The 27,216-nt window shown below is 42.9% G+C and overlaps 1 protein-coding gene, 1 long non-coding RNA gene and 1 pseudogene across 4 annotated transcripts in view; 2 read left to right on the top strand and 1 right to left on the bottom strand.

Moving 5' to 3' along the window:
- EP300 (E1A binding protein p300) overlaps positions 1–20,772 on the top strand; it is an 84,922-nt gene extending 64,150 nt beyond the window's left edge. For both annotated transcript variants that reach the window (XM_073882715.1, XM_025882305.2), the window contains 14 exons: positions 872–1,111; positions 1,953–2,041; positions 4,028–4,108; positions 6,120–6,176; positions 7,448–7,525; positions 9,835–9,902; positions 10,940–11,090; positions 11,199–11,345; positions 11,962–12,075; positions 12,807–12,972; positions 13,731–13,895; positions 14,846–15,007; positions 16,912–17,193; positions 17,444–20,772. In XM_073882715.1, coding sequence (XP_073738816.1) covers positions 872–1,111; positions 1,953–2,041; positions 4,028–4,108; positions 6,120–6,176; positions 7,448–7,525; positions 9,835–9,902; positions 10,940–11,090; positions 11,199–11,345; positions 11,962–12,075; positions 12,807–12,972; positions 13,731–13,895; positions 14,846–15,007; positions 16,912–17,193; positions 17,444–19,648 — 4,005 coding nt within the window. In that variant the 3' untranslated portion in view covers positions 19,649–20,772. The remainder of the gene's footprint in view (positions 1–871; positions 1,112–1,952; positions 2,042–4,027; positions 4,109–6,119; positions 6,177–7,447; positions 7,526–9,834; positions 9,903–10,939; positions 11,091–11,198; positions 11,346–11,961; positions 12,076–12,806; positions 12,973–13,730; positions 13,896–14,845; positions 15,008–16,911; positions 17,194–17,443) is intronic.
- Positions 10,675–10,774, top strand: LOC112831557 (U6 spliceosomal RNA; annotated as a pseudogene).
- A 713-nt stretch (positions 20,773–21,485) lies between the features above and the next one.
- The window catches only part of LOC112831546 (uncharacterized), a 50,757-nt gene continuing 45,026 nt past the window's right edge, over positions 21,486–27,216 (bottom strand). For both annotated transcript variants that reach the window (XR_003210175.2, XR_012375313.1), the window contains exon 4: positions 21,486–21,700. This is a non-coding gene — a long non-coding RNA (uncharacterized lncRNA). The remainder of the gene's footprint in view (positions 21,701–27,216) is intronic.

Below are 27,216 nucleotides of genomic sequence, written 5' to 3'. Positions count from 1 at the left end.
GGGGGTATATACCAAGGAGTTTGATTACTGGGTCATACATTTAGGGTTTTGATTACTGGGTCATACGTTTGTTTATTTCGTAGAAAAGATGGACCAAATTAGCTTCATCTGCTTCTAAAGTTGCCTTTCTACACCAGGCTGCTGGCAGGCTTCACTTGAAGCTTCTAAGTGGTATTGGATAAGGCAGTGGAGTGCTTACAGAGGCAAATTCCATTAGTAACTTCTTTTTTCCTATATTTTTCTGTGGTCTTAGATCACTGATGTTCACTGGGCTTAGTTTTCTCATCAGTAGGCTCTTTTTAGTACTAAAATGTTAAGGTCGTTTGACTTATTGGTCATTAAATGGATGGCCCATATACTATGGTAAAGTATCTAGAGTTGTTTCAGTAGATCATCAGCCTACTTTCCAGCCTACTGTCTGGAAAGTCTACATAGTAGCTCTGTTATTTCTGCTGTCTGAGCTGCTTCATAATCTCTATAGACTAGTAATTTAAAGAAGCGATGGGGATGCCTGAGTGGCTCAGTCAGTTGAGTAGCCGACTGTTGATTTCAGCTCAGGTCATGATCCCAGGGTCCTGGAATCCAGCCCCGTGTGTCGGTCTCCATGCTCAGCGGGGAATCTGCTTGAGGATTCTCTCTCCCTCTTCCCCTACCCCCAGTTGACACAGTCGCTCATGTGCTGTCTCTCTCTAAATTGAATAAATCTTTTAAAAAAAGTGATGGCCATCAGTCAATTTCTTGGACATACAGTCAGGTCAGAGACTCAACTTTTCTGGAAAACTCTCATGATGCTAATAGGAAGACACACCATCTACCTTAAAACATACTGAGACTTTGAGGTAATGTTTCTTGGTGTCACTTACCTTTCTAGGATTACTTTGATATTGTGAAGAGCCCCATGGACCTTTCTACCATCAAGAGGAAGTTAGACACTGGACAGTATCAGGAGCCCTGGCAGTATGTGGATGACATTTGGCTTATGTTCAACAATGCCTGGTTGTATAATCGGAAAACATCTCGGGTATACAAATACTGCTCCAAGCTGTCTGAAGTCTTTGAACAAGAAATTGACCCAGTAATGCAAAGCCTTGGATATTGTTGTGGCAGAAAGGTAAGAAATTTTTGCATGGACAAGAATTACTGAAAACTTGACTAATTAGAATCCTACATCATCAGATTGTAAACTTACCTGGAGTAGGACTTTGGATCTTTTTCACCTATGGGTGCACAGTGCCTGGCATGTGCTGGTTTTTCTGTGCATACCAAGTCACATGGAGCTCATCTTATCCTGTTGAGTTTTTTGCTGAGTGGTTGAAGGACATGACTGCTAAGCTTACCTCAGAGTGGTGAGCTAATACAGTACCATAGTCCCTCCTTATCTGTGGGTTTCCTTCCCCTGGTTTCTGCCAACCACGGGTCCAGAAACAGATGCTCCAACTTCTGACATACTAGCAAGAGGTCAGTAGTAGCCTTTATGCTACGTCGGAATACCTACATCATTGACTTCACTTCATCTCATCACCTAGGCATCATAGCATCACAAGAAGGGTGGGTACAGTACAGTAAGGTATTTTGAGAGAGACCATAATCACATAACTTCGTTTATAGTATGTTATTGTTCTATTTTATTATTCGTTATTAATCTCTGTGCTTAATTTACAAGTTAACTTTATTATAGGTACGTATGTATAGGAAAGAACATATACGTAGGGTTTGGTACTATGCAAGATCTTAGGCATTCACTAGAGTGTGGTCTTTGCCTGTGGGTAAGTGGGACTGCTACAGTATAATAGAATGGTTTTAGTTCTCTCTGTGCTCTTGGAAACTGAATTAGCCCATTATATAAATGAGAACTTAAGAATTCACTGACTTTCGTTTCTGATCTGTCATTATGAATATTCTAGCTTGTCTTTCAGGCCTATGTACTATTTAACAAATGGTTTCTATTGCAGTTGGAGTTCTCTCCACAGACACTCTGTTGCTATGGCAAACAGTTATGCACAATCCCTCGTGATGCCACTTACTACAGTTACCAGAACAGGTAAGCTCGACTGTGTGTGGACCATGGTCCACATATCCGTGTGTCCAGGGACTGCATGCGGATGGACCAGCACACATACATTCATGGTTCATGTGTACCTTGCTTGAAAACAACTGTACAGCACAAGTTCTGGTCTTAGCATTCTGCCTTTGTTTGAAGAATCAGTACAGTTTTCTAGCAGAAAGTAACCTTGTGTCAGTTGTCTGGCCCCTTATTTTTATAAGGCAGGAGCCCGAGTCCTTGAGAGGTTAAACAACTTTTTGTGAGTTGGTGGCATAAGTGGGACTATATTCCAGCCCCCACTTCTCATTGTCCTGTCTTTTTCACAGCTTACCACACAGCCTGAGGCAAACTGAGAAAATTTTTAAACGAATTAGTCTTTTCTTATCCCTGAAATTGCTGCAATCTATCTCCTTTCCAAAAACTCTCCAAAAAACTTTTAGCCAGAAATTTGTTAGCCAGCTATTATCTTTTGGGAAATGTTTCCTTTTTGTGTACAGCCTATCAGTAAATTGTTCTTCTCAGAGCATATGAAAACAGAGGATTTCAGAGTTTTTTGCTTTGCCTCTGTTAAGCAAATAAAAAGGAGCATCTCCAAAAAATAGGTCTGTACCAGTGAATGCTAGAGTTCTAATAAATTAGGGACCTCTGCCTTATTTTCTCCTGGCCAAACAGTGGCTGTAATCACCCAGATGGCATTCATTAATCTATCTTAAGCATGATCTGTCTCCTCTATTTTCAATCATCAGCCTACAGTATAACTTGTGTAGGATGTTTATTTGGGGCTCTGAGACAGTCATAACAAGGCTGGGCAGTTAATATTCTTTAATAAAACCAAGCCCATGGTGGTGGTTCTTGCTGAACTTGTGTGCTACAGTTGCATTTCTAGCTTTGAAAAAGTCATTTAAACTTTTTGTTTTGTTTACAAAAAGTTAGGTGCACTCTCCTAATGCTTTGTTGTAATCATTAGAATCCACAGTTTTTCACTGTTAATACCTACGAAAACTGAATTAAGTTGTTAAAAGCACTTAATGTTTTTAAAAAAAAAAACTTGCATGAAACTTTGCTCATGCTGCAGTCTTGACATACCGTTTTTGGATTTTTAATGTCAGTGTGCAGTGTTGGTAAACTTTGTACCTAAGGAACATGTAATCATGTGCCTGCTCGCACCACTGCCTTTCTTTTTGCCTTTTCAGCTATGTCAGTTGATGGCTACAATCAGTATTTAAGCACTTGTGCAGATTTTTCATTGAAAACAAAAACAAAATTTTAATGTGGCTTCCTTGGGATCAAAAAGAAATTTTGTGGATTTTTTTCAATTCAGGGTTGTTTTTAGGTGATTGCTTCCTGGTTCTGTATCCATAGTGGATTTTTATTTGTTACTTATTTTGTTGTGGAAATGGGGAGAAGTGTGTTGATTGCTATGTTTCAGTAATAGAGTAGCAATTCTTCTCTCTCCAGTATATTTATCCTTCCTCCTTTTGATTATTTGCATCAAGTAGCATTAATTACTAAAATGAAAGAATGTAGGTCTGTGTAAGTGAAACTTTTTTGTTTTATTTGCTGTAATCATTTGCTACTTGTGATCCCATTTGAGATATTTAATGCTAATCTGTGCTTTGCCTTGGCTTTCTGCTTTGTGTTGTCTTGTCTTGCTTTTATGTTTTTTGTTGTCTTGCAATCCCTCATTTCTTCGTTTGTTTTGTGTTTTTTTTTCTCCCTCATGCTTGTCGTTGTCTGCACTTGGCTTTGATTGCAAAAAAAAAAACAAAAAACAAAAAACAAAACAAAAAACAAAACAAAACAAAAAAACCAAACTGTGGGGCCCATAAATCTGCATCATTGAATGTCCTTGTCGCCGTTGATGACCTGCTCTCTGCTCCCGTCCCCCTCCTTGGCCTGCTGTGATTGGTGGCTTCGTTGCTTGGCTTGGGCTGTGTTGTGTGAACGGAACAGTTCACCCCAGTATGGCCTTCTTGCCGACAGGTATCATTTCTGTGAGAAGTGTTTCAATGAAATCCAAGGGGAGAGCGTTTCTTTGGGGGATGACCCTTCCCAGCCTCAAACGTAAGTAACTGCATTATTTTGGAAAGTGCTGTCTTGGTTTGTTGTCAAGTGATTATCCTTAAGCTGCTAGGTGGTCTTGGGTTACACTGCCAGTATAGTAGCCATTAGCCACAGTTTGCTATTTAAATAAAAATTAATTAAAGGAAATAAAGTTAAAAATTCACATTTCAAATGCTCAGTAGACATCTTTGGGTAGTGGCTGCCATGTTGGCAGAGAACATTTCTGTCACAGCAGAAAGTTTTTTCAACACTGATCTGGGAAATATATCAACACTGGATTGGATGTTCATTTTAGATATTTCGTCTATAAGGAAACAGCTTCTCTCCTAAAAATTGACAGGTTGTAGTGCAAGGGAACTTCATTATTAACTGTTTTAAGTTGAAGGGGAATTGAACAAATAACTTCCTTTTATAGCTTCTCATGTAGGTTATCAATCCTGAAATCACTATAATCATTGACATTCATTTCACATTAGGGGTTTAGGCACTTACTAGAGTGGCCTAGAAGAAAGAGACTTGGTTGGGCTTTTGCAGTCTCACAAGCTCTTACCGTGTGTGGTAAATGCCAGGACAAATTTTCAAACATAGCCTAAATCAGCTAATAGCTCTCCTGATTGCTAAGATGTAGTTAGACACTGTGTTTCAAGTGTGTACTGTTTGAGAAAGAAAGAACTATTTGGTGTGCTTTTAATATTCTTCAGTTCCTTCTTTCCTGGTTTAACCTATAATAAACAGAAGCAGTTTAGAACCTTCCAAAAAGTGTGGAATTGTTAAAACTAGTAAAAAATAGGGCTTCTGAGGAAAAACTGGTTAATTTTTCCTTCAGTCACCATTGAACTACAGTATAATAGAGTTGGGTGCTAGTCTGGGGAGTAGATGCTGGGTCCCCTTGAACCTTAAGGAGATTTTCTGACCCTTGGCTAAATAAATCAGCCTGACTAGCTCTAACTAGGTTCCTTCTATGATAGGAAAGGAAGGCAACCTTACCATTGGTACAGCTGAGTGGCTTCCCATAACATCTAAACCATAGGACGGTGAATCTCTTAAGACTAAAGGGCATAGAAACCGCTTTCCAATTCTATAGGTCTATAGTGGGCCTGAGAGTCTGCATTACTGATAAGCTCCCGGTCCTTCTATGCCTCTGGTCTTCAGAACGCTCTTTGAAAAGCAAGGACTTTGGCCATTTAGAGAATCTCTAGGCTATACCTAGTAGGAAAGAGTTTAAATGTGGCGATGTCCTCATTTTTGTGAGGAGGAATAACAGTAGTCAAAGTTGGGCCTCCTGAAGTTTATTCTAGGTAGAGAAGGTTAAGACGTTAGCTCTCTAAGGCTGTGAGCAATGTGGTGTGCTAGATTTGGGGATAGGCCATGTGAAAGTTTTAAAATGAATATTATAAAGAATTTTTACCCTTTAAAATGACTTCTCTGGGTAACGATAAGTAACCTGAAATATGTATTTTTAATATTGAGATTTTTTTTATTAATATAAAATGTTGACTAGACTGCCCTGAGAAATGAATATTAATTTTAAATAGGGGTTTAGTGCCCTACATATATACAATTTTTAATAGCTCACTAACATTAAAATATTAAAAGGTGTAAATATTGGGGGCACCTGGCTGTCTCAGTCAAGAGACTCTTGACCCTCGGGGTGGTGAGTTCAAGCCCCACGTTGGGTGTAGAGATTACTTAAAAATAAAATCTTTAAAAAAAAAAGGGTATAAAAACCTAATACCAAGAGTAGTAGACAAGACTTTATAAGTTCCTGGGTTCTCCATTTCCTCTAAGAGGAAATAGATTATAAAGTCCTTTCCAAAAATGTAGGCATTCCTTTATGTAAATGTACATTGTGTGGGAGCCTAGAATATACCTGTTTAATGTATCTTCAGTATCTTCTTAGAAGACTTAAATAATCCACTTTTACAAGATTTGTTCCTTTGGTTAGAATAGTAGTCAGATTGCTCATCTTTACATATTGCATTTTCTCATTGTGTCCCTCTTTTCTCCTTAGTACAATAAATAAAGAACAATTTTCCAAGAGAAAAAATGACACACTGGATCCTGAACTGTAAGTAGTTACGCTTGAATGGTCCATATACTTTGATATTCCCTCTTCCTTTCATTCTCTGTTTGCATAGCTGGTGCAGTCTGAGGATAGACCGACACAACATACGTGCACCTTGCACCTGGGCATGTGGAAGTCTGCATTTCACTAAATCCCCTTGAATAGTTTAGGCCCAAGTGAAGCTCCAGCCTACCTGTGCTGAGTGTCATGTGTTCCGTTCCTGTTGTCCTGTGCATTTTCTTTCTTTCTTTCTTCTTTTTTTTAAAGATTTTATTTATTAGCGAGAAAGCACAAGCAGGGGGAGTGGCAGGCAGAGGGAGAAGCAGGCTCCTCGCTCAACAAGGAACCTGACGGCGGGACTTGATCCCCGGACCCTGGGATCATGACCTGAGCTGAAGGCAAACGCTTAACCGACTGAGCCACCCAGGCATCCCTGTCCTGTGCATTTTCAAACATCTTTATACTCCCCTACTTTGTAGTGAGGCCACTCAGAGAGTACAGAACCGTGCTAGTACTCTGGGCACTCCTAGAATGGGTAGGATGGCGTCAGACTTCGTTATAGATTTTATTTACTTGTCAGAGAGAGAGCGCACAAGCAAGGGGAGCGGCAGGCTGAGGGAGAAGCAGCCTCCCCACTGAGCAAGGAGCCCGGACTCGATCCCAGGACCTGGGATCATGACCTGAGCCGAAGGCGGACACTTAACTGACTGAGCCACCCAGGCATCCAAATGGCATCAGACTTCTTTGGAAGTTTAAGCAGCAGTGATCTTTCACTTTTTACTGCCTGCCCACAGTCACATTTAAAATTATCACATCCAGGAGCACCTGGCTGTCTCAGTAGGTAGAGCGTGTGACTCTTAATCTCAGGGTTGTAAGCTTGAGCCCCATGTTAGGTGTAGAAATTACTTAAAATCTTTTAAAAATAAAATTTTTGATGTGCCTGGGCGACGCAGTTGGTTAAGCGTCTGACTCTTGGTTTCAGCTCAGGTCATCATCTTGGGGTCATGTGATCGGGCTCCACACTCAGCAGGGAGTCTGCTTAAGTTCTGTGTCGTGCACTTTCTCTCAAATAAAAATAAAATTGTCATAGTCAATGACTTAATTTTTTTGAATTTTGCTCTGCCTATAATACTGAAGAGTTTTTTAAAAACAATTCAATTCTTTGGATGTGATCTTGGCTGTCTTAAATTGTCAGGAATCAGGGGAAATGTTGGAAAGTTTTGATTTGGTTAAAGTTTTGGTTCTAATCTTGACTTTTTGGCTTTTCATTCTAGGTTTGTTGAATGTACAGAGTGTGGAAGAAAGATGCATCAGATCTGTGTCCTTCATCATGAAATCATCTGGCCATCTGGGTGAGACATTACTATTTTTTCTAGACTTTTTCTTTGTGAATTATAGCAAGTTTTTGTCTTTGCAATGATGGTATCATATTTTCAAAGTTACTGTCTCTAAAATTAGTTTCGGATTGAGAGAGATAACTAAAATTCACTTTTAGGGGCACCTGGGTGGCTCAGTCTGTTAAGCGTCTGTCTTCGGCTCAGGTCATGATCCCAGGGTCCTGGGATCGAGCCCCATGTCAGGCTCCCTTCTTATTGGGGGTCTGTTACTTCTCCCTCTGCCACTCCCCCTGCTTGTATGTGCTCGCTTTCTTTCTCTCTCTCTCCCTCTCTCTCTCTCTCTCTGTTAAATAAATAAAATATTTTTTAAAAATTTTAAAATTCACTTTTAAAACATTAAACTAGAATCCAAAAATACAGGTCTTTCTGTTAATTTGCATGCCTTATTTTAATCCATGTACAAATATTTTATTCTGCTGGTATTTAAAATTATTTTGTCGGGGCGCCTGGGTGGCTCAGTAGTTAAGCATCTGCCTTTGGCTCAGGTCATGATCCCAGAGTCCTGGGATCGAGCCCTGCATCAGGCTTCCATGCTCAGTGGGAAGCCTGCTTCTCCCTCTCCCACTCCCCCTGCTTGTGTCCCCTCTCTTGCTGTCTCTCTCTGTCAAATAAATAAGTAAAATCTTTAAAAAATAAAAATAAAATTCATTTGTAATCATTACACATCAAAAGTAAGTATTTTGGGGGGCACCTGTGTGGCTCAGTCAGTTAAACATCTGCCTTCGGCTCAGGTCATGATCCCAGGGTCCTGGAATTGAGCCCCCCATCAGGCTCCCTGCTCAGAAGGAAGCCTGCTTCTTCCTCTCCCTCTCCCACTCCCCCTGCTTGAGTTCCCTCTCATGCTATCTCTGTCAAATAAATACATAAAATCTTTAAAAATATATTTTTTTTGAAAGATTTATCAGTAGAGATAAGAAATCTCTAGCACCTGGAAGCTAGCAAGAGTTGTTAGAAGGAATTAAATTTGCCAGATTTTGAGTGTTACTTATACTGGCTATAGTAGGAAAATTAGAAGATACAGAGGGTGTCCATGGGCAGCTCTGTTCTTACCTGTGAGAAAATGTCATGCTGTGAATGGTTTACTAAATGGTGAAATGGGTTAGGATTTGATGTTTTGAGGGGTTGGACAGTAAGTTACATGTCTGTTGTCCAGTGAAAGAGTTTCATAGAAATGACTGCAAACAGACTTTAGTAAACAAGCTGTTCTTGGGCCCCGTGTTCTTTTTCTGAATATTCTCCACATGTAACTTAAGTTGCACATCATCAAAGACTTTGACAACAGTAAGTGGATTTTTGTCTATTGTGACACTTGTCTACTACTATGGGTCTCCTTTCACTCTCCAAGAATGGAGTTGATCCCAGTTCTGTTCCAAGGTTGGGGGTGTCTGTGAATGAAGTGATTCATTAAGATGGGATCTCAGGATTCCTGGCTGATCAGTTGGAAGAGCATGTGACTCTTGATCTCAGGGTCATGAGTTCGAGCCCCATGTTGCGGGTAGAGATTACTTAAATGAATAAATAAATACAAACTTAAAAGAAAAAAGATAGGATAGCTACACTATCCTCTGCTCTTTACTTTGATTGTTGATACTGGTTTGGGGATCACAGGAAAGAGGTGGCTAATTAACACATTTCTAGAAACTAACATGCAGGGAAAAATCACAGTCATTTGATATATATATGGCTTATCTTTAGATATGCCTTTTTAGTGCTCTCCTTAATTAAAGAGTTGGGTAAGAAGAACAGTTAAAAGACTTGCAGTGATTCTTGCAACTTGAAATCAGTCACTTTGTATTTAATGTGCTCTCAAGTTTTTGTAAGAAATTCTACTTACACACATCCTTATGTAATTGGGACAAAGAGAATGTTTACCTTTTAAATCTATTGGTACTACTCAAAACATACTGATTTATATTCCTACCAGTAGGAATATAGACTTTGGCCAAACTGAAATTCCTGTTTTCATCTGTAGTCCATCATATTTTCATATGTCAACCAGTTTATATGCCCTTCACATTTCCTCATGGTTTTCTGACTGTTTTTCAGTTAGGCTTTTTTTATTCTTTTTTTTTTTCCTTTAATGATTTCTAAACACTTTTTGTATATTGCTTATTTTAAGATGTTATATATTTAGAAATATTTCTCCCAGGTTGTCTTTTGAATTTTAACTTGGTACATATATATGGTAGATTGTGTTACTAGAATATTGTTAACTTTAAATGTTTATCTAAGCTGTGTAAGCAAAGTCTTGGTTTACATTTTAGATTTGTCTGTGATGGCTGCTTAAAGAAATCTGCACGAACCAGGAAAGAAAATAAGTTTTCTGCTAAAAGTAAGTTTTATTCTTACAAGTAAATCCTAGCAATACTTAAGTGAAGCATAGTTAAAATAAACCCATCCAAGGGGCTAGGCGGCTGGTTCAGTCTGAAGAGCATGTGATTCTTGATCTCTGGGTTGTGAGTTCAAGCCCCACGTTGGGTGTAGAGATTACTTAAAAGGATCAGGATTTGAAATGTGCAAGATACGTGTTTTTCTTTCTCCTATAATTCTTCATTTTGGGGGCCACATGTAGAAATACTACCCAGAATTGCCATCCCATGTGTGGTTATCTCAGTTTGGTCCATACCATTAGCAAGGCTTCTTTCAGACCTATCTTGCTTGGGGACTGGGGGGAATTGTAGTCAGAGATTGTACCATACAGTTGAGATTATCACATTATTTGGTATTTGGTTTAATTTTGGGGATGCTTTGCAGTTTGTTATTGACCTACAAATTGCTTTTTTTCTTGTAAGGTTTCTCATAATACCCAACCATTGTTATTTTTTTAAATATTACTGTAGTTGAGGCATGTTCTATTTTTTAACTTCTGAAATTGGAAATTTTTCCAAATAAAATGTTGGGTGGAGGGGTGCCTGGGTGGCTCAGTTGGTTAAGCAGCTGCCTTTCGCTCAGGTCATGATCCCAGGGTCCCGGAATCAAATCCTGCTTAGGGCTCCCTGCTCAGCGGGGAGTCTGCTTCTCCCTCTCCCCACCCCCCGCTCATGCTTTCTTTCTAATAAATAAAAAAAGAAGTTGGGTGGAAGACACTTTAAATTGACTATCATGTCTGCTTCAACTGCACATAGGCTGAAATTGGAATGACACAGATTTGCATAGCCCCTATGCAGGGATGGCACACAAATTCATGAAGTCCATATTTTTTTTTAAAAAGATTGTTTTCAAGTATTCACCACATTGCTTTAACAAAATCAAGTTATCCTATTTGTACGGAAAAAGCAGAAATTATATTTGATATTGAAGTGTCAGGCTTTTAACAATTATAAATTTGCACCTTGGTTATTGCCAAACTTCTCACTTCTTCGTTTCTAGGGTTGCCATCCACCAGGCTTGGTACCTTTCTGGAGAATCGTGTGAATGACTTTCTTAGGCGACAAAATCACCCTGAGTCAGGAGAGGTCACTGTTCGGGTAGTTCATGCTTCTGACAAAACTGTGGAAGTGAAACCAGGCATGAAAGCAAGGTATCCAGTAATTTTCCCTTTTCTTCTCTTGTGCTTAATACAGTTACTGCTGATAATTCTGATCTGAATGAGATGTTGTGGTTTTTCTTTCCAATCTGAACTGTGTAGGTTTGTAGATAGTGGAGAGATGGCAGAATCCTTTCCATACCGAACCAAAGCCCTCTTTGCCTTTGAAGAGATAGACGGTGTTGACTTGTGCTTCTTTGGCATGCATGTTCAAGAGTATGGCTCTGACTGCCCTCCACCCAACCAGAGGTAGGACTTAACACAGCTATCTTCCAAATTTGAGTGGGGGTTTGAAGTTTAATAGGCAAAAAGCATTATGGGCAAGAAACTATTTGATGTGCTTGATTTGGAAATGGAAATGCAAATTCTCACTGCTCAAGACTGCTTTTCTGCAGTCATAGCAATAAGGAAGGGGATATGAACAGCAGCCTGAAATTGGAAGTGGGAAGCAGACTATTTTTCAGAAAATGGCTTAAATCTAGATTGTGTTAAGTACCTTGCCTGAGAAGTATGTGAAAGAATGTCACACAAATAAAGTTAGGATATGGTTTAGAATTTCTTTCCAAAATAGTATAAAGGCCAGAATAAGAATGCTGCCAGAATACATTTGGATCCATAAATACTAATATACTATACTTCAGGCACTACAGGGTACTGAGACTATAATAGAGACTATAATAGAGCCGTAGGCTCACGAAAGTTCCCTAAAGGGTGCACAGTCTTGTCATTTATCTAACTGTGACTGTGTGATGTGTAGTGTAAATGAGGTGAAAAAAGCACAGAAGAGAGAGATTGTGTTTTTAGCCACATCAGCAAGAACTCCTTATGTGACTTGACTTGGTTTCTTTCTCCCCACTTGATACAGGAGAGTTTACATATCATACCTTGACAGTGTTCATTTCTTCCGTCCTAAATGCTTGAGGACTGCAGTCTACCATGAGATTCTAATTGGATATTTAGAATACGTCAAGAAATTAGGGTAAGCATATCGATAAATGTTATCTTTAAAAACAATTAGCTTAAACTAATTAGGTCTTAAACTAATTACCACCGTGGTATTGTGGTGAGACGTAGGTTAAAACATGGAGATAGGTGACTTTTTTTGCTTCCTTTTCTCAGTGTTGCCAATTGGACAGAAATGGGTATTTTGACCCTAGGCATACTCCTTCCAGATTAGTTTTATTTTGTTCAGTTGAGCTGTTAGGTACAGTTTGATTGGAAGGTTGTTACTCATTTAGGGCCAGAACCTGAAACTGGAGTTGATCCTTTCATACCTGGATTTCAGAACCAAAAGCAAACTAAGGTCTGGAGATACATAAATGAGTCTGATTCCTTACCTTCAGGGTAAACATGTGCTTGAGAATATTCACCACCTCACCTTGCACTTTCTTCCTCTTAACATTTTGCATTCTGTTTAACTCTCTTGTTGGAATGGATCCACATCCACGTTCCTTTGCATTGTAGCTTTTGTTTGGTCTTCAAATGCAAATGTGGGATTTGGGGATCCAGGGTTAGCCTCTAACAAGAACTTCACAGTGTGGACCCACTGTAAGTGCTGTAGGTTAGGCCTGGGTTCTGGCCTGATGCTGGATGGTACACTTAGTATTGTCTTAGAAAGAAATCACTGGTTTCTGTACTGACTCCACCTTGTAGCATTCTTTCTGGAATGGACGATAAAGTTTTCAATATTATACCTCTCTGTGTTGTTAGATATACAACAGGGCATATTTGGGCTTGTCCCCCAAGTGAGGGAGACGACTATATCTTCCATTGCCATCCTCCTGACCAGAAGATACCCAAGCCCAAGCGACTGCAGGAGTGGTACAAAAAGATGCTTGACAAGGCCGTGTCTGAGCGAATCGTCCATGACTACAAGGTCAGGAGGAGTGGGGGGCAAGGACTGATCCTGTTCCTCTGTAGTCTGCCATTTGACTATCTTAACAAAAATCTGTTTGTTCTTCCTTTTTCAAAGCAAGAAAAACTCAGTTTTAAAAGAGTCTTAGATCAACAAATCTCTGTTTTAAAGATGTGATGAAAAACGTATTCTTAATAGCCATTCACGATTAGAGGGCGTCTCATGATAAGAACTTGAACAGATAAGTTTCTTATCTGTTTTTACTCCTGGGGAGAAAAGCAAGAACTGGATGTTTTCCCAGCAGAGCAGCCTGTAGCCATGCAGTTTCCAGTATTTGTGGTTTGGGTTGTTTTGGACATATTTCTCTGTCGGGATGGGTGATGGGTACAAGGCAGGCATTCCTCACATTGCACTGCATTGTGTTATCAGCAGTAGGAAAGGCCACGGCATGATTAATGGTGCCTCCGCCTGTGCCTTCGGTCCTAGCAGGAAGATGTCCCACTCGGCTTTATAAAGGCAGGTAACCTCCCTGTCCTCACAGGCAGAGGAAAGACAGAACCAGAACTGCTGACTTCAGACCTTGAGTTTTCACTGTTTAGGACTTAAATGTCTCCCTGGGCCATCAATAAAATCTCTGCTACTTTTCTTTCAGAAGACGTTTTAATCCTTTGTGTTTCTTGTGTCCACTAGCTGTGATTGCTTTTGAATGATAAATGCTTTTTTAAAAAAAATTGAGAAAAGAAAAACAAATACCTGTTTGTCCCGGGGTGTTTTCACAGGATATTTTTAAACAAGCTACTGAAGATCGATTAACAAGTGCAAAGGAGTTGCCTTACTTTGAGGGTGATTTCTGGCCCAATGTTCTGGAAGAGAGCATTAAGGAACTGGAACAGGAGGAGGAAGAGCGAAAGCGAGAAGAAAACACCAGCAATGAGAGCACAGATGTAAGGGCTTTGTGTTTTCCTTTCCAGCTTCTGCCCTGATTCTCTTGTGTAATCCACGAGTGGGCTTCAGCCTTTGACTTGGTCTTAAAGCTCTCAGGTGTGAAAGAGCTCTTCAAATTGGCCAAGAAATAATTGGATTAGATAAGTTATTAATGTCCTCTTTTAGTGATTTTTGACCTTTTTAGCATCAGACCCCCTTTTTAACTGCAACGTTGGATTTCTGGCAGTGGAAAACGGAAGGAAACCCTGAAAAACTGATAGAAAATTAGCTATGTAGAGCAGGGGGCTGGCAAAAGTGTTTTCCATAAAGATCCAGATTGAATATTTGGGACCTTTTTTTTTTTTTAAACACTACTTTATAAACATACAGAGCATTCTGAACCATAGGAAAACAGACCTGGGCCAGAATCTGGCTTTGTAGGGGGATCATCTGAGGAGCTTTTCCCCATAGCATAGCTACCATGGTCTCCATTGAGTCTGACCTAACTAAAGTCACTTTTAAGTAGTAGCCTATAAACTCCTCACAGCCTTGTAGTTTGAATCCATTGATTGACTTTTCAAGTTGTTTTTTTACGGTAGGCCCATAAAATTCTAGAATGTTCGGTATCCCACCCTTCCACTCCTTGTGCCCTGTCCCCAGATCTGGAATAGGATGGATCTGAGTGGTATCCAAATTGGGGCTCTTCTAGTCAAAAAGCTAAGGCTGCCATTGTCTTATTGAAGGCTTTTGGTATAGGGATTCTTCACTGGAGGAAAATTAGTGCAAAAACCTTAGTAAACAGTCTACTGTAAGTAACAGGTCAAAAAAGGGGGTCTGTGAAAAGAGTTGGTAGAGGCAGAAGATTAGAATCTCCAGTTCCAAAGAGAAGAGGAACCCTTTTACCATTAGTATTATTCATATCACTTAACAAAAATGTTAACGTTTTTTTGTCCCTCTTGCTAACCTGCAGGTGACAAAGGGAGACAGCAAAAATGCTAAAAAGAAAAATAATAAGAAAACCAGCAAAAACAAGAGCAGCCTGAGTAGGGGCAACAAGAAGAAGCCAGGCATGCCCAACGTATCCAATGACCTCTCGCAGAAACTGTATGCCACGATGGAGAAACACAAAGAGGTAAGATGTAGCCGCTTGTGGGGAGCAAGGCGGAGAGGGAAGTCTGAAACACTGCCCACCACGGCTGGTGTTTAAGACGTGAGCGCCCGACCATTTGAAGTTCAGAAGGAAGAAATCAAATCGAGACTAAGAAGAAAGAAGAGAGGATAGCTAGAGTGGGAGGCAAGAACAGGAAGTGGTAAGGTTTCTTTGATTTGTAGCTGTTATAAATCTGTGGTGGTGTATTGTGTCTCGTGCATTAAAAGCATCAGCGTAGTTTTTCCAACCCTGTTTGTAATCTTCAGGGTTTCTGAGTTCTGGTGAGTGTCTCATTTTGATATTATCAACAATTAATTATTAGCTATTTCGAGCAGTATTTAGTGTCACGAGATTCTGGCATAACAAAATAGTTGGGAAAGGTCCCTAGAGTGTATTATAATAGGCTTGACTTAAATTGTGGATCTAGTCTTCTGCCTTTGTTTAGTCTGAAGATGTAAGTAGTGGATACCTGTTGGAGATTAGAATCTAAGGTTGTCAATTTAGCTTAAATTTGAGTATTGTCTTAGCTAGAGGGTAACAGAGCGGAAATACTCAATAAAATTGTTACTGGAGGGTTGGCCATAGTAAAGATTTCCAAGGGAGTCACCAGATGGTTTTATTTATTTACCTCTATTTTAAATGAGTTGTTAGAGTCATTCCCCGCTTGTTAGAGTCAGTGCTTTCCTGTGCATCACGTTTTCACAATGCTCTTCCATGCTTTAGGACTGCTTTCTTTGAGCCACAACCTTAAACCCAATATTATAAGGTCAAACACCCATCACAGTCCTCCCTTGATGCTTTTAACTTTTGGCATCTGTTCAGGTGGTGTCTCTACTCAGTGCGCTCTCTTGTCCTGTTCTTTTTCTAGAGATGTCTTAATCTTGTTTTATTCAAATATTGCTGCCCAAGTATATTACATGTGTTACTGCCAATTGGCACAGATTTTCAGTCTCTGAGAAACTGGTAGAATGTAGTGGGCAGTACAGCAGTTACTCACAAGTTCCTCATCTCTTGAAGGTACCTTTGCATTTTTCATCTTTAGAGTTACATACTAATTAATGTAAAATAGACATGCAATATCAGCTTCCTGTTGTAGCCTTTATGCTAATGGTTATGGGAATTAGGGGTGGTTGTGTCATTTCAGACTTGAACGAACAAGACTTTTCTTGTTCTGCAGCAAGGACTAAGAAGGTTTTGCTAAATTTCCACCCCCACAAACTTTTCCCATCCCCAAAATTTCAGACTTACAGAAAGTTGCATAGCGGACCCCCTGCCGTACCCCTCGCTTAGATTCACCAGTTGTTAACCTTTTTCTACACCTTCTTTATCTGTAGTTAAGCAAGCACCTTCTAAGAAAAGAGGACCTCCTCTCCTTAACCACACTGTGGCTTCGCACTCGGGAAGCTTCCCCCCGTGCCACTCTCTAATGTCTGGTCCTTATGCTCCAAGCAAGGATTATGTGTCAGGTTGAGTTGCCATTTCTCAGTTTCTGGCTTTCTTTTCATTCATAATATGGGCATTTTATTGAAAGTGAAGGCCCAAAATCGTTTTGTAGAATGTCCCTCAATTTGGATCTGTCTGACTTGTTCCCTTGTGATTAGATTCGGAGTCACCCATGGATTGGATCTCAGAGTGGACCACTTTGAGGTGAAATGTCCACTGTATGTATGCTCTATCATCCCCAGACCCTTTTTATTCAGAAGGAATTACTGAATGAGAGAATAAGATGTTTATTTTAGGCCCATTGTAGTCCTCCTCAGAGAGGAGACCAGAGGTCTGTGAGCAGCCTCGCGAGCATCCGGCTTGACTCACCCGTTAGCTGCTGTCGATCCAGTGCCACGTGGTGCTCTTATTCCAGAGTCAGACTGGGGCGGTCTCTTCCGTAGGTCTTCTTTGTGATCCGCCTCATCGCCGGCCCTGCCGCCAACTCCCTGCCCCCCATCGTCGACCCTGACCCCCTCATCCCCTGCGATCTCATGGACGGGCGGGACGCCTTCCTTACCCTCGCAAGGGACAAGCACCTGGAGTTCTCTTCCCTCCGAAGAGCCCAGTGGTCCACCATGTGCATGCTGGTGGAGCTGCACACCCAGAGCCAGGACCGCTTCGTCTACACCTGCAACGAGTGCAAGCACCACGTGGAGACGCGCTGGCACTGCACTGTCTGCGAGGTAGGCCCCAGGGGGCCGGGGGGAGGGTGTCTGGGTTCCCGAGAGGCAGTAGGATCGGCTGTCACACAGGCCTGTGCTCGGTGCCAGTGGTGAGGCGGCATGCAGAGGGGGAGGGGCCTGGTCTTAACAATCTAGTGGTGGAGCTGCAGGGTCTTTCTCTAAAAGGGGGCTTCGGGGCCGTAGCAGAATACACAAAATGTTTTTGAGTGACTTAAATCTGGGAGAGTTGACTGCCCCTGTTCTCCCCCAGGATTATGATTTGTGCATCACCTGCTACAACACTAAAAACCACGACCACAAAATGGAGAAACTTGGTCTCGGCTTAGATGACGAGAGCAACAGCCAACAGGCTGCAGCCACCCAGAGCCCAGGAGACTCTCGGCGCCTGAGCATCCAGCGCTGCATCCAGTCCCTGGTGCACGCCTGCCAGTGCCGCAACGCCAACTGCTCACTGCCGTCCTGCCAGAAGATGAAGCGGGTGGTGCAGCACACCAAGGGCTGCAAGCGGAAAACCAACGGGGGCTGCCCCATCTGCAAGCAGCTCATCGCCCTCTGCTGCTACCACGCCAAGCACTGCCAGGAGAACAAGTGCCCGGTGCCCTTCTGCCTCAACATCAAGCAGAAGCTCCGGCAGCAGCAGCTGCAGCACCGGCTCCAGCAGGCCCAGATGCTCCGCAGGAGGATGGCTAGCATGCAGCGGACCGGTGTGGTGGGGCAGCAGCAAGGCCTGCCCTCCCCAACTCCTGCCACTCCCACCACACCAACAGGCCAGCAGCCAGCCACGCCACAGACACCCCAGCCCCCGCCTCCCTCTCAGCCTCAGCCCACCCCTCCCAACAGCATGCCACCCTACTTGCCCAGGACTCAGGCTGCTGGCCCTGTCTCCCAGGGTAAGGCGGCGGGCCAGGTGACACCTCCCACCCCTCCTCAGACTGCTCAGCCACCCCTGCCGGGGCCCCCGCCTGCTGCAGTGGAAATGGCAATGCAGATTCAGAGGGCAGCTGAGACGCAGCGCCAGATGGCCCACGTGCAAATTTTTCAAAGGCCAATCCAGCACCAGATGCCCCAGATGACTCCGATGGCCCCCATGAGTATGAACCCACCCCCTATGGCCAGAGGTCCCAGTGGGCATTTGGAGCCAGGGATGGGGCCCACAGGGATGCAGCAACAGCCACAGTGGGTCCAAGGAGGATTGCCTCAGCCCCAGCAGCTACAGCCTGGGATGCAGAGGCCAGCCATGATGTCAGTGGCCCAGCATGGTCAGCCCTTGAATATAGCTCCCCAGCCAGGACTGGGCCAGGTAGGTGTGAGCCCTCTCAAACCAGGCACTGTGTCTCAACAAGCCTTACAAAACCTTTTGCGGACTCTCAGGTCTCCCAGCTCTCCCCTACAGCAGCAACAGGTGCTTAGTATCCTTCACGCCAACCCCCAGCTGTTGGCTGCGTTCATCAAGCAGCGGGCTGCCAAGTATGCCAACTCGAATCCGCAGCCCCTCCCTGGGCAGCCTGGCATGCCCCAGGGCCAGCCAGGGCTGCAGCCGCCTGCCATGCCAGGCCAGCAGGGGGTACACTCTAACGCAGCCATGCCGAACATGAACCCCATGCCAGCGGGCGTCCAGAGGGCTGGCCTGCCCCAGCAGCAGCCGCAGCAGCAGCTCCAACCACCCATGGGAGGGATGAGCCCCCAAGCCCAGCAGATGAACATGAACCACAACGCCATGCCTTCGCAGTTCCGAGACATCTTGAGGCGGCAGCAGATGATGCAGCAGCAGCAGCAACAGGGAGCGGGACCCGGAATCGGGCCCGGGATGGCCAACCATAACCAGTTCCAGCAACCCCAGGGAGTTGGCTACCCGCCGCCGCCGCCCCAGCCCCAGCCGCAGCCGCGGATGCAGCATCACATGCAGCAGATGCAGCAAGGGAGCATGGGGCAGATGGGCCAGCTCCCCCAGGCCTTGGGAGCAGAGGCAGGAGCCAGCCTGCAGGCGTATCAGCAACGACTCCTGCAGCAACAGATGGGGTCCCCTGCTCAGCCCAACCCCATGAGCCCCCAGCAGCATATGCTCCCAAGCCAGGCTCAGTCCCCACACCTCCAAGGCCAGCAGATCCCTTCTTCTCTCTCCAATCAAGTGCGTTCTCCCCAGCCTGTCCCTTCTCCGCGGCCGCAGTCCCAGCCCCCCCACTCCAGCCCTTCCCCAAGGATGCAGCCTCAGCCTTCTCCACACCACGTTTCCCCACAGACCAGTTCTCCACATCCTGGACTGGTAGCTGCCCAGGCCAACCCCATGGAACAAGGGCATTTTGCCAGCCCGGACCAGAGTTCAATGCTGTCTCAGCTCGCTAGCAATCCAGGCATGGCAAACCTCCATGGTGCAAGCGCCACGGACCTGGGACTCAGCACCGATAACTCAGACTTGAATTCAAACCTCTCACAGAGTACACTAGACATACACTAGAGACACCTTGTAGTATTTTGGGAGCAAAAAAATTATTTTCTCTTAACAAGACTTTTTGTACTGAAAACAATTTTTTTGAATCTTTCTTAGCCTAAAAGACAATTTTCCGTGGAACACATAAGAACTGTGCAGTAGCTGTTTGTGGTTTAAAGCAAACATGCCAGATGAACCTGAGGGATGATAGAATACAAAGAATATATTTTTGTTATGGCTGGTTACCACCGGCCTTTTTTTTCCCCCTTGTGTGTGTGGTTCAAGTGTGCACTGGGAGGAGGCTGAGGTCTGTGAAGCCAACCACATGCTCCTGCCTTGCACCTCCAATAGGTTTTATTATTTTTTTTAAATTAATGAAAATATGTAATATTAATAGTTATTATTTACTGGTGCAGATGGTTGACATTTTTCCCTATTTTCCTCACTTTATGGAAGAGTTAGAACATTTCTAAAACCAGAGGACAAAAGGGGTTAATGTTACTTTAAAATTACATTCTATATATATATAAATATATATAAATATATATTAAAATACCAATTTTTTTTTCTCTGGGTGCAAAGATGTTCATTCTTTTAAAAATGTAAAAAAAAAAAAAAAATTTCCCCTTTCCTCCCCTCAAGTCAACTTTTGTGCTCCAGAAAATTTTCTATTCCGTAAGTCTGAGCGTAAAAACTTCAAGTATTAAAATAATTTGTACATGTAGAGAGAAAAATGACTTTTTCAAAATATACAGGGGCAGCTGCCAAATTGATGTATTATAATTGTGGTTCTGTTTCTTGAAAGAATTTTTTTCGTTATTTTTACATCTAACAAAGGAAAAAATTAAAAAGAGGGTAAGAAACGATTCCAGTGGGATGATTTTAACATACAAAATGTCCCTGGGGTTTCTTCTTTGCTTGCTTTCTTCCTCCTTACCCTGCCCCCACCCCATACACACACACACACACACACACACACACACACACAGACACACTTTCTGTAAAACTTGAAAATAGAAAGCAAAAACCCTCAACTGTTGTAAATCATGCAATTAAAGTTGATTACTTATAAATATGAACTTTGGATCACTGTATAGACTGTTAAATTTGATTTCTTATTACCTATTGTTAAATAAACTGTGTGAGACAGACACCTGACCTTGTTTTACTTCTTTGCTATCACATCTTTGTCTTAGAATGCGTCAGTTTGAGTCAGTGCCTGATACATGGGATTCAGAGGAAAAAGCAAAAGCACTAGCTTGCAGTTTTCCTAAAGTATCACAGAAAGTAAATTCACAAATAGATTTAGATAAATTTATCCAAATGTCAGGGAAAAACCCAAGGTCCAGCTAAATGTCAATTTCACTAATTTGACTTGATACAAATGAGCTGTTAACTGGTTTATAGAGGACAACCTTCTAACATGGTTCCCTATGGATGACCTGGTCTAATCACCCCTCATTTTACAGGGATGAGAATGAGCACCTCAGAGGGATCATGTATCTGCCTAAGTCAGAAGTAACTTCTTGAAAAAGCAGAACTTGGTGCTACCTAGCCTGTTACACTTTGGTTTTGCTACCCGCCAACCAAGAAGTCAATGGGGGGGGAGGGGTATGAGGTTGTGAGAAAGGAAAATGTGTGGGAATAAAACCTGGAAGCCTAAGAGATTACAACGAGTCCAGTATTGTGCTAGGTAGCTAAAGAATGAAGAGGTTACTGGTCTCCCTCCAACTGAATATCCGTTGGCTATAAACTGAAAAATTAGACTACTACTAATGGCTTTGGCATCACTGGGCAAGCCTTGTCTCTGTCCTAAAGCTTCACACTATGATAAGTCTACTAAGGGCTAAAGAAAGATCTTCGAGTAGCTTAATTCAAACACCTATCTGTTCTACTATTTTACATTGTCTCAAAAATAACCAGTATCTTAATGTAAGGTTTACTTGCACACTGAGCATTAATCAGAGACCATCCCAGAAAAATGTGTCAAGTGCCTACCAGCCTCTGGTCCGTGGTCCAGCAGATCCACCTGGAGCACCTACATCAGATGCCAGGCCAGATGGCACACAAGATGCAACGCTGCAAGAAGATGGAGGGATGCTTAAGTGAGATAAAACCGAAAGGGGTGATGGTAGAAGCAGGGGAACAGATGGGGTTGGGGAAACCTGCTGAGGGAAATTGGGCCAGTTTCTGGAACGGATAGTATTTACAATGGATCTTGGAGGGGCGCCTGGCTGGCTCCGTTTTGTGATTATCACAGGGTTGTAAATTCGAGTCCTGCGTGTGGCATACAATTTACTTAGATAAAATAAAATAGATCTTGGAGGGAACATGAATGGGAAAAGGTGGAAAGGAGTGAGGAGGAACTCCCCCAGAAAAGAAGAGTCAGATCCTGTTGGGAAAACAGCTTCAGGTCCACTTGGCTGACACCAGATTACAGAAGAGGGTGAATGCCTATTAGAGAAAGACCCCCCATTTTCTCCCTAGTACTACGGACCCGGGATCAATCGGAGCCCTCAACAGGGAAACACTCAAGAATTCTAACCCATTTCCAAGCAGTAAATATCCAGCTTTCACAGCTCTAGCCTCTTCAGCTTAAAGACAGCTGGGCTGAAGTGTTCAAGTACATTTTCCCTACAATGTTGCAAAGAGAAAAGTGGGAGCAGAAACAAATGGGGTGCGGGGTAGAAGCTGTCCTTGTCCAGGCCGGAGGCAGTGCTAGGGAGGGGGAAGATAAGAATTAATCCAGAGTCAGGAATACAAGAAGCTGATTTCAATGTTTCTGTATATTTGAAAATTGTCACCAGGAAAAGTTGGGAGGAGCCGAAAGGAGCCACAAGTCTCCAGTTGAGCTGTTTATAACACGTCAATCTAGGAAATAGGCCCAAGGGGGACAAGTGGTGTTCAGGTGCTTTCATTTACTTAGCTTACTGAAATCCTCAAAAACAGCCCCAACTGATCAATGAGAAGACTGCAGCTCAAGTGAGAACTTGCTCAAGGTCACACAGCCAGGATATGGCTTACCAGAATGTCAAAGGTCTCGGGCTCCAAAGCCTTTCTCCTCCATACCCTTCATCTCCCTTACACTGTAGAGACTCCCTAGTCATGGCAGCAAACTAATACATGTGACACAGGGGACCTGCTCCAAGCAAATGCAACACACAGACTAAAAACTGAAAGGGGAGAAAGAAACCAAGGCATCCTAAAGATAAGTTTCCCCAGGCTTCTCCTTTTACAAACTAGGAAGCTGGTCTCCAGATGGATGGTTTCCTGGAATGTTAACGTTCATGGTGAGGTCGCCCTGTTTAAAGAGCACACAGAGCAGCATCAAAAAGAACAAAATGTTTAGGAATAGATTTAACAAAAAAAGTATAAGACGTGTACACTGAAAACTAAAAACACTGAAAGAAAATAAAGACCTAAATAAATGAAAAGACATTGTTCAGGGATCAGAAGACTGGGAAGACCTCACTAATTTGTTAGGGAAGAGGTACTCTCCAAATCCAGCTAGAGATTCAGTGCAACCCCTACCAAAATATCTGCTGGCTTTTGGCTTTTTTTGGGGGGGGGGGCAGAAATTGAGATGTTGATCCTAAAATTTGTATGGAAATGCAAAGGAGCCAAATAGCCAAAACAATCTTGAAAAAGAAGTATGAATTTGGAGGACTCATACTTCCAAATTTCAAAACTTAAACTACAAATCTAAAGTAATCAAGACAACAGTAGTAGCATAAGGACAGACATTTAGATCAATGGAACAGAGTCCAGAAATAAAGCCAAATATTTATGGTCAATTGATTTTCGATAAGGGTGCCAAGAGAACTCAATGCAGAAGGAATAATCTTTTTCAATAAATGGTGTTGGGACAACTGGATATCCACATAACAGAAGAAAGAAATTGGACCTCTACTTCACATCAAATACAAAAATTAACTCAAAATAGATTGTTAGAGGGGCACCTGGGTGGCTCAGTCGTTAGGCGTCTGCCTTGGGCTCAGGCCCCAGGGTCCTGGGATCAAGCCCCGCATCGGGCTCCCTGCTCCGCGGGAAGCCTGCTTCTCCCTCTCCCACTCCCCCTGCTTGTGTTCCCTCTCTCGCTGTGTCTCTCTCTGTCAAATAAATAAATAAAATCTTAAAAAATAAATAAATAGATCGTTAGACCAAAACGTAAGAGCTAAAACTACAAGTCATAGAAGAAAACACAGGTAAAGGTCTTCATGACCTTGGTAATCCATGATTACATAGGACACCTAAAGCACAAGCAACCGGGAAAAAAAAATGTACTTGAACGGAATTTAAACCTCTTGTGCATCCAAGGATACGATCAGGAAAGTGAAAGACACCCCACAGAATGGGATCATATGTTCGTGAATCATATCTGATAAGAGACTATATAGAAACTCTGACACTCAACCCAACAAAAAGACAACCCAATGAAAAATTGGGCAACAGATTTGAAGAGGCATTTTTCCCCACAGAGGAGATACAAATGGCCCATAAGCAGTGGAAATGAAACTGCTATAGAAAAGTACGGATGCGGGGCGCCTGGGTGGCTCAGTTAAGCGTCTGCCTTCGGCTCAGGTCATGATCCCGGGATCCTGGGATCGAGCCCTACATGGGGCTCCCTGCTCAAAAGGAAGTCTGCTTCTCCCTCTGCCTCTGCCTCTCCCCTGCTTTTGCTCGCTCTCCCTCTCCCTCAAGTGAATAAAATTAAAAAATACTTTTAAAAAAAGAAGAAAAGTGCAGATACATGAGGATGAAGATGGACGCACGAATGCTTCAGCAAGGCTTGACTTTAAACTCAACGAGGTTTTCTCTTTTCATTCTTGATGCCTCCTCCTCCTCCCCTGAACTTGTTTTTCTGTGGATCCTTTGTCCCAGGAACTCCCTTCTTATCCATGTGGACATCTCGCTGATCTCAATGTATACTTAGTAACGAGACTCAGATGGCTGTTGCCAGGGCTGGTCAGGAGACCACCTTAAAGACATGACGAACGTGGCTGGCAGCACATACCAGATTCCTATCGAAACCGCCCCGATCCTGTATTTTCCTATAAAACCCTTCAGCCTTTTACCCCCAGGCAGCTCTGCAGTTTTGTTTTGTTTTGTTTTAAAGTAGGTTCCACACCCCAACGTGGGGCCTGAACTCACAACCGGGAGATTAAGAGTTGCACGCTCTACTGAGTAAGCCAGCCAGGTGCCCCTGGTCTGCAGTTGCAGACTAAGCCTGTTGCAACCTCCTTTGCCTGGCAAAGTAATAAAATTATCACCAAACTGTCTTTGTGTTCTATTTTGGCTCCAGAGCACAGAGGTTGGTTATCGACAACAAAAAGATGCTCAACATCATTAGTAATCGGGGAAATGCAAATCAAAACTACAATAAGATACCGTTTCACACCTGGTAGGATGGTTAGTATCAAAGATACAGGCTGGTGAGGATGTGGAGAAAATGGAACCTCACACACTGCCGGGGGGATGTAAAATGGGATAGCCACTTTGGAAAATTATAGCAGTTCCTCTAAAAAGTTAAATATTTAGGGGCGCTTGAGTGGCTCAGTGGGTTAAGCATCCAACTCCTGGTTTCAGGTCAGGTCATGATCTCAGGGTCATGAAATCGAGCCCCACTTTGGCTCCATGCTAGGTGTGGAATCTGCTTAAGATTCTTTCTCCCTCTCCCTCTGCCTTACCCCCATTCTCTCCCTCTCTCTCAAAAAAAAATATTTTTTAAGTTAAATATTTATAAGAATGATTTGTACGCTGCAGAAAATTTATCTCAGTAAATATCTGTCCATAACATAAAAACTAGTTATACATAGAGTTACCATATGACCTAGCAATTCCTCTCCTTGTTATAGACCCAAGAAAACTGAACACATATGTTCACACGAAAATCTGTACACAAACATCCATGGCAGCATTATTCATAATAGCTGAAAAATAAGCAATTGACACGTCCGTCAACTGATAAATGGATACCCATCCAATGGAATAGTATTCAGCCATTGAAAGGAATGAGGTAGTGATTTACACAAGAACCTGGATGAACTTTGAACACATGATGCTCAGTGAAAGGAGCCAAACACAAAAGACCACATACTATATGGTTCTATTTTTTTTTTTTAAGATTTTATTTATTTATTTGACAGAGAGAGACACAGCGAGAGAGGGAACACAAGCAGGGGGAGTGGGAGAGGGAGAAGCAGGCTTCCCGCCGAGCAGGGAGCACGATGCGGGGCTCGATCCCAGGACCCTGGGATCATGACCTGAGCCGAAGGCAGACGCCCAACGACTGAGCCACCCAGGTGCCCCTATATAGTTCTATTTATATGAAATGTCTCAAACAGGCAAAGCAGAGACAGAAAGTACATCAGTGGTTGCCAGGGGTTGGGTGAAGGGAAGAATGAGGAGCAACTGCTGATAGGTATGCGGTTGCTTTCCGGGGTGGCGAGAATGTCCTGGAATTGACAGTGTGATGGTTGCACAGCCCTGAATATACTAAAAACCTTGAATTGTGAGATTTATTCTTTTTAAAGATTTTATTTATTTATGAGAGAGAGAGAGAGCACAAGCGCAGGGGGGTGGAGTGCAGAGGGAGAAACAGGTTCCCCGCAGAGCAAGGACCCCCCCCCCCCGAGGCAGGGCTCGATCCCAAGACCCCGGAATCATGACTGGACCCGAAAGCAGACGCTTAACCAACTGAGCCGTCCAGGCGCCCCAAGCCTGACATTTTTTATTTTTTATTTTTTTTTAAAGATTTTATTTATTTGAGAGAGACAGACACAGCAAGAGAGGGAACACAAGCAGGGGGAATGGGAGAGGGAGAAGCAGGCTTCCCGCGGAGCAGGGAGCCCGATGCGGGGCTCGATCCCAGGACCCTGGGACCATGACCTGAGCCGAAGGCAGACGCCCAACGACTGAGCCACCCAGGCGCCCCAAGCCTGACATTTTTGAGAGGGATGTTTATCACCCTTCTTACTGGCTACACAGAAATTAACCCAAAACCAAGAATACGCAGCAGTTAACACTTCCCAACTATAATCCTTAAACCTAAGTTCAGTCATTTCCCATTTATGAAGCATTGAAGATCTATTGTGTATGATAAGCTCCGGAGACAGAAGGAAGAACTAAAACAAAACCAAAACCAAAATGAAGTGGTAGTCACAGTAAACTATAAAATCAAAAGGTTTGGGAAACAACCTACGTGCCAACAGATATGAATGTGTAAAGAAGTAATGGCATATACATATACATACGCAGAGTGGCATTTAGCCCTGAGAAAGAAGGAAATCCTGCCAATTGAGACATAGGTGAACCTCAAGGGCATTATGCTAAGTGAGATAAGTCAGAGAAAGACAAATACTGTTTGATATCAGTTATATGTCTAAAAGAGCCACATTTGCAAACACAGAGAGTAGAATGGTGGTCACCAGAAGCTCAGGGGTCGGGGGACTTGGGGAGATGTTGTTTAAGGGTACTCGCGTGGAACTAGGAGATAGATACATGAGTCCTGGAAATCTAATGCATGGCATAGTGATGAGAGTCAACAATACTGTAGTATCAATTTCAAAGGTGCTAACAGGCTAGCTCCTAATTGT

This window comes from Callorhinus ursinus, unplaced genomic scaffold, assembly GCF_003265705.2.
Source record: "Callorhinus ursinus isolate GAN/ISIS: 27379988/994484 unplaced genomic scaffold, GSC_fseal_2.0 scaffold48, whole genome shotgun sequence".
NCBI classification, from domain to species: Eukaryota; Metazoa; Chordata; class Mammalia; order Carnivora; family Otariidae; genus Callorhinus; species Callorhinus ursinus.
Note: the sequence above shows the minus strand (reverse complement) of the source record. Positions and strands in the feature narration are given on the sequence as shown.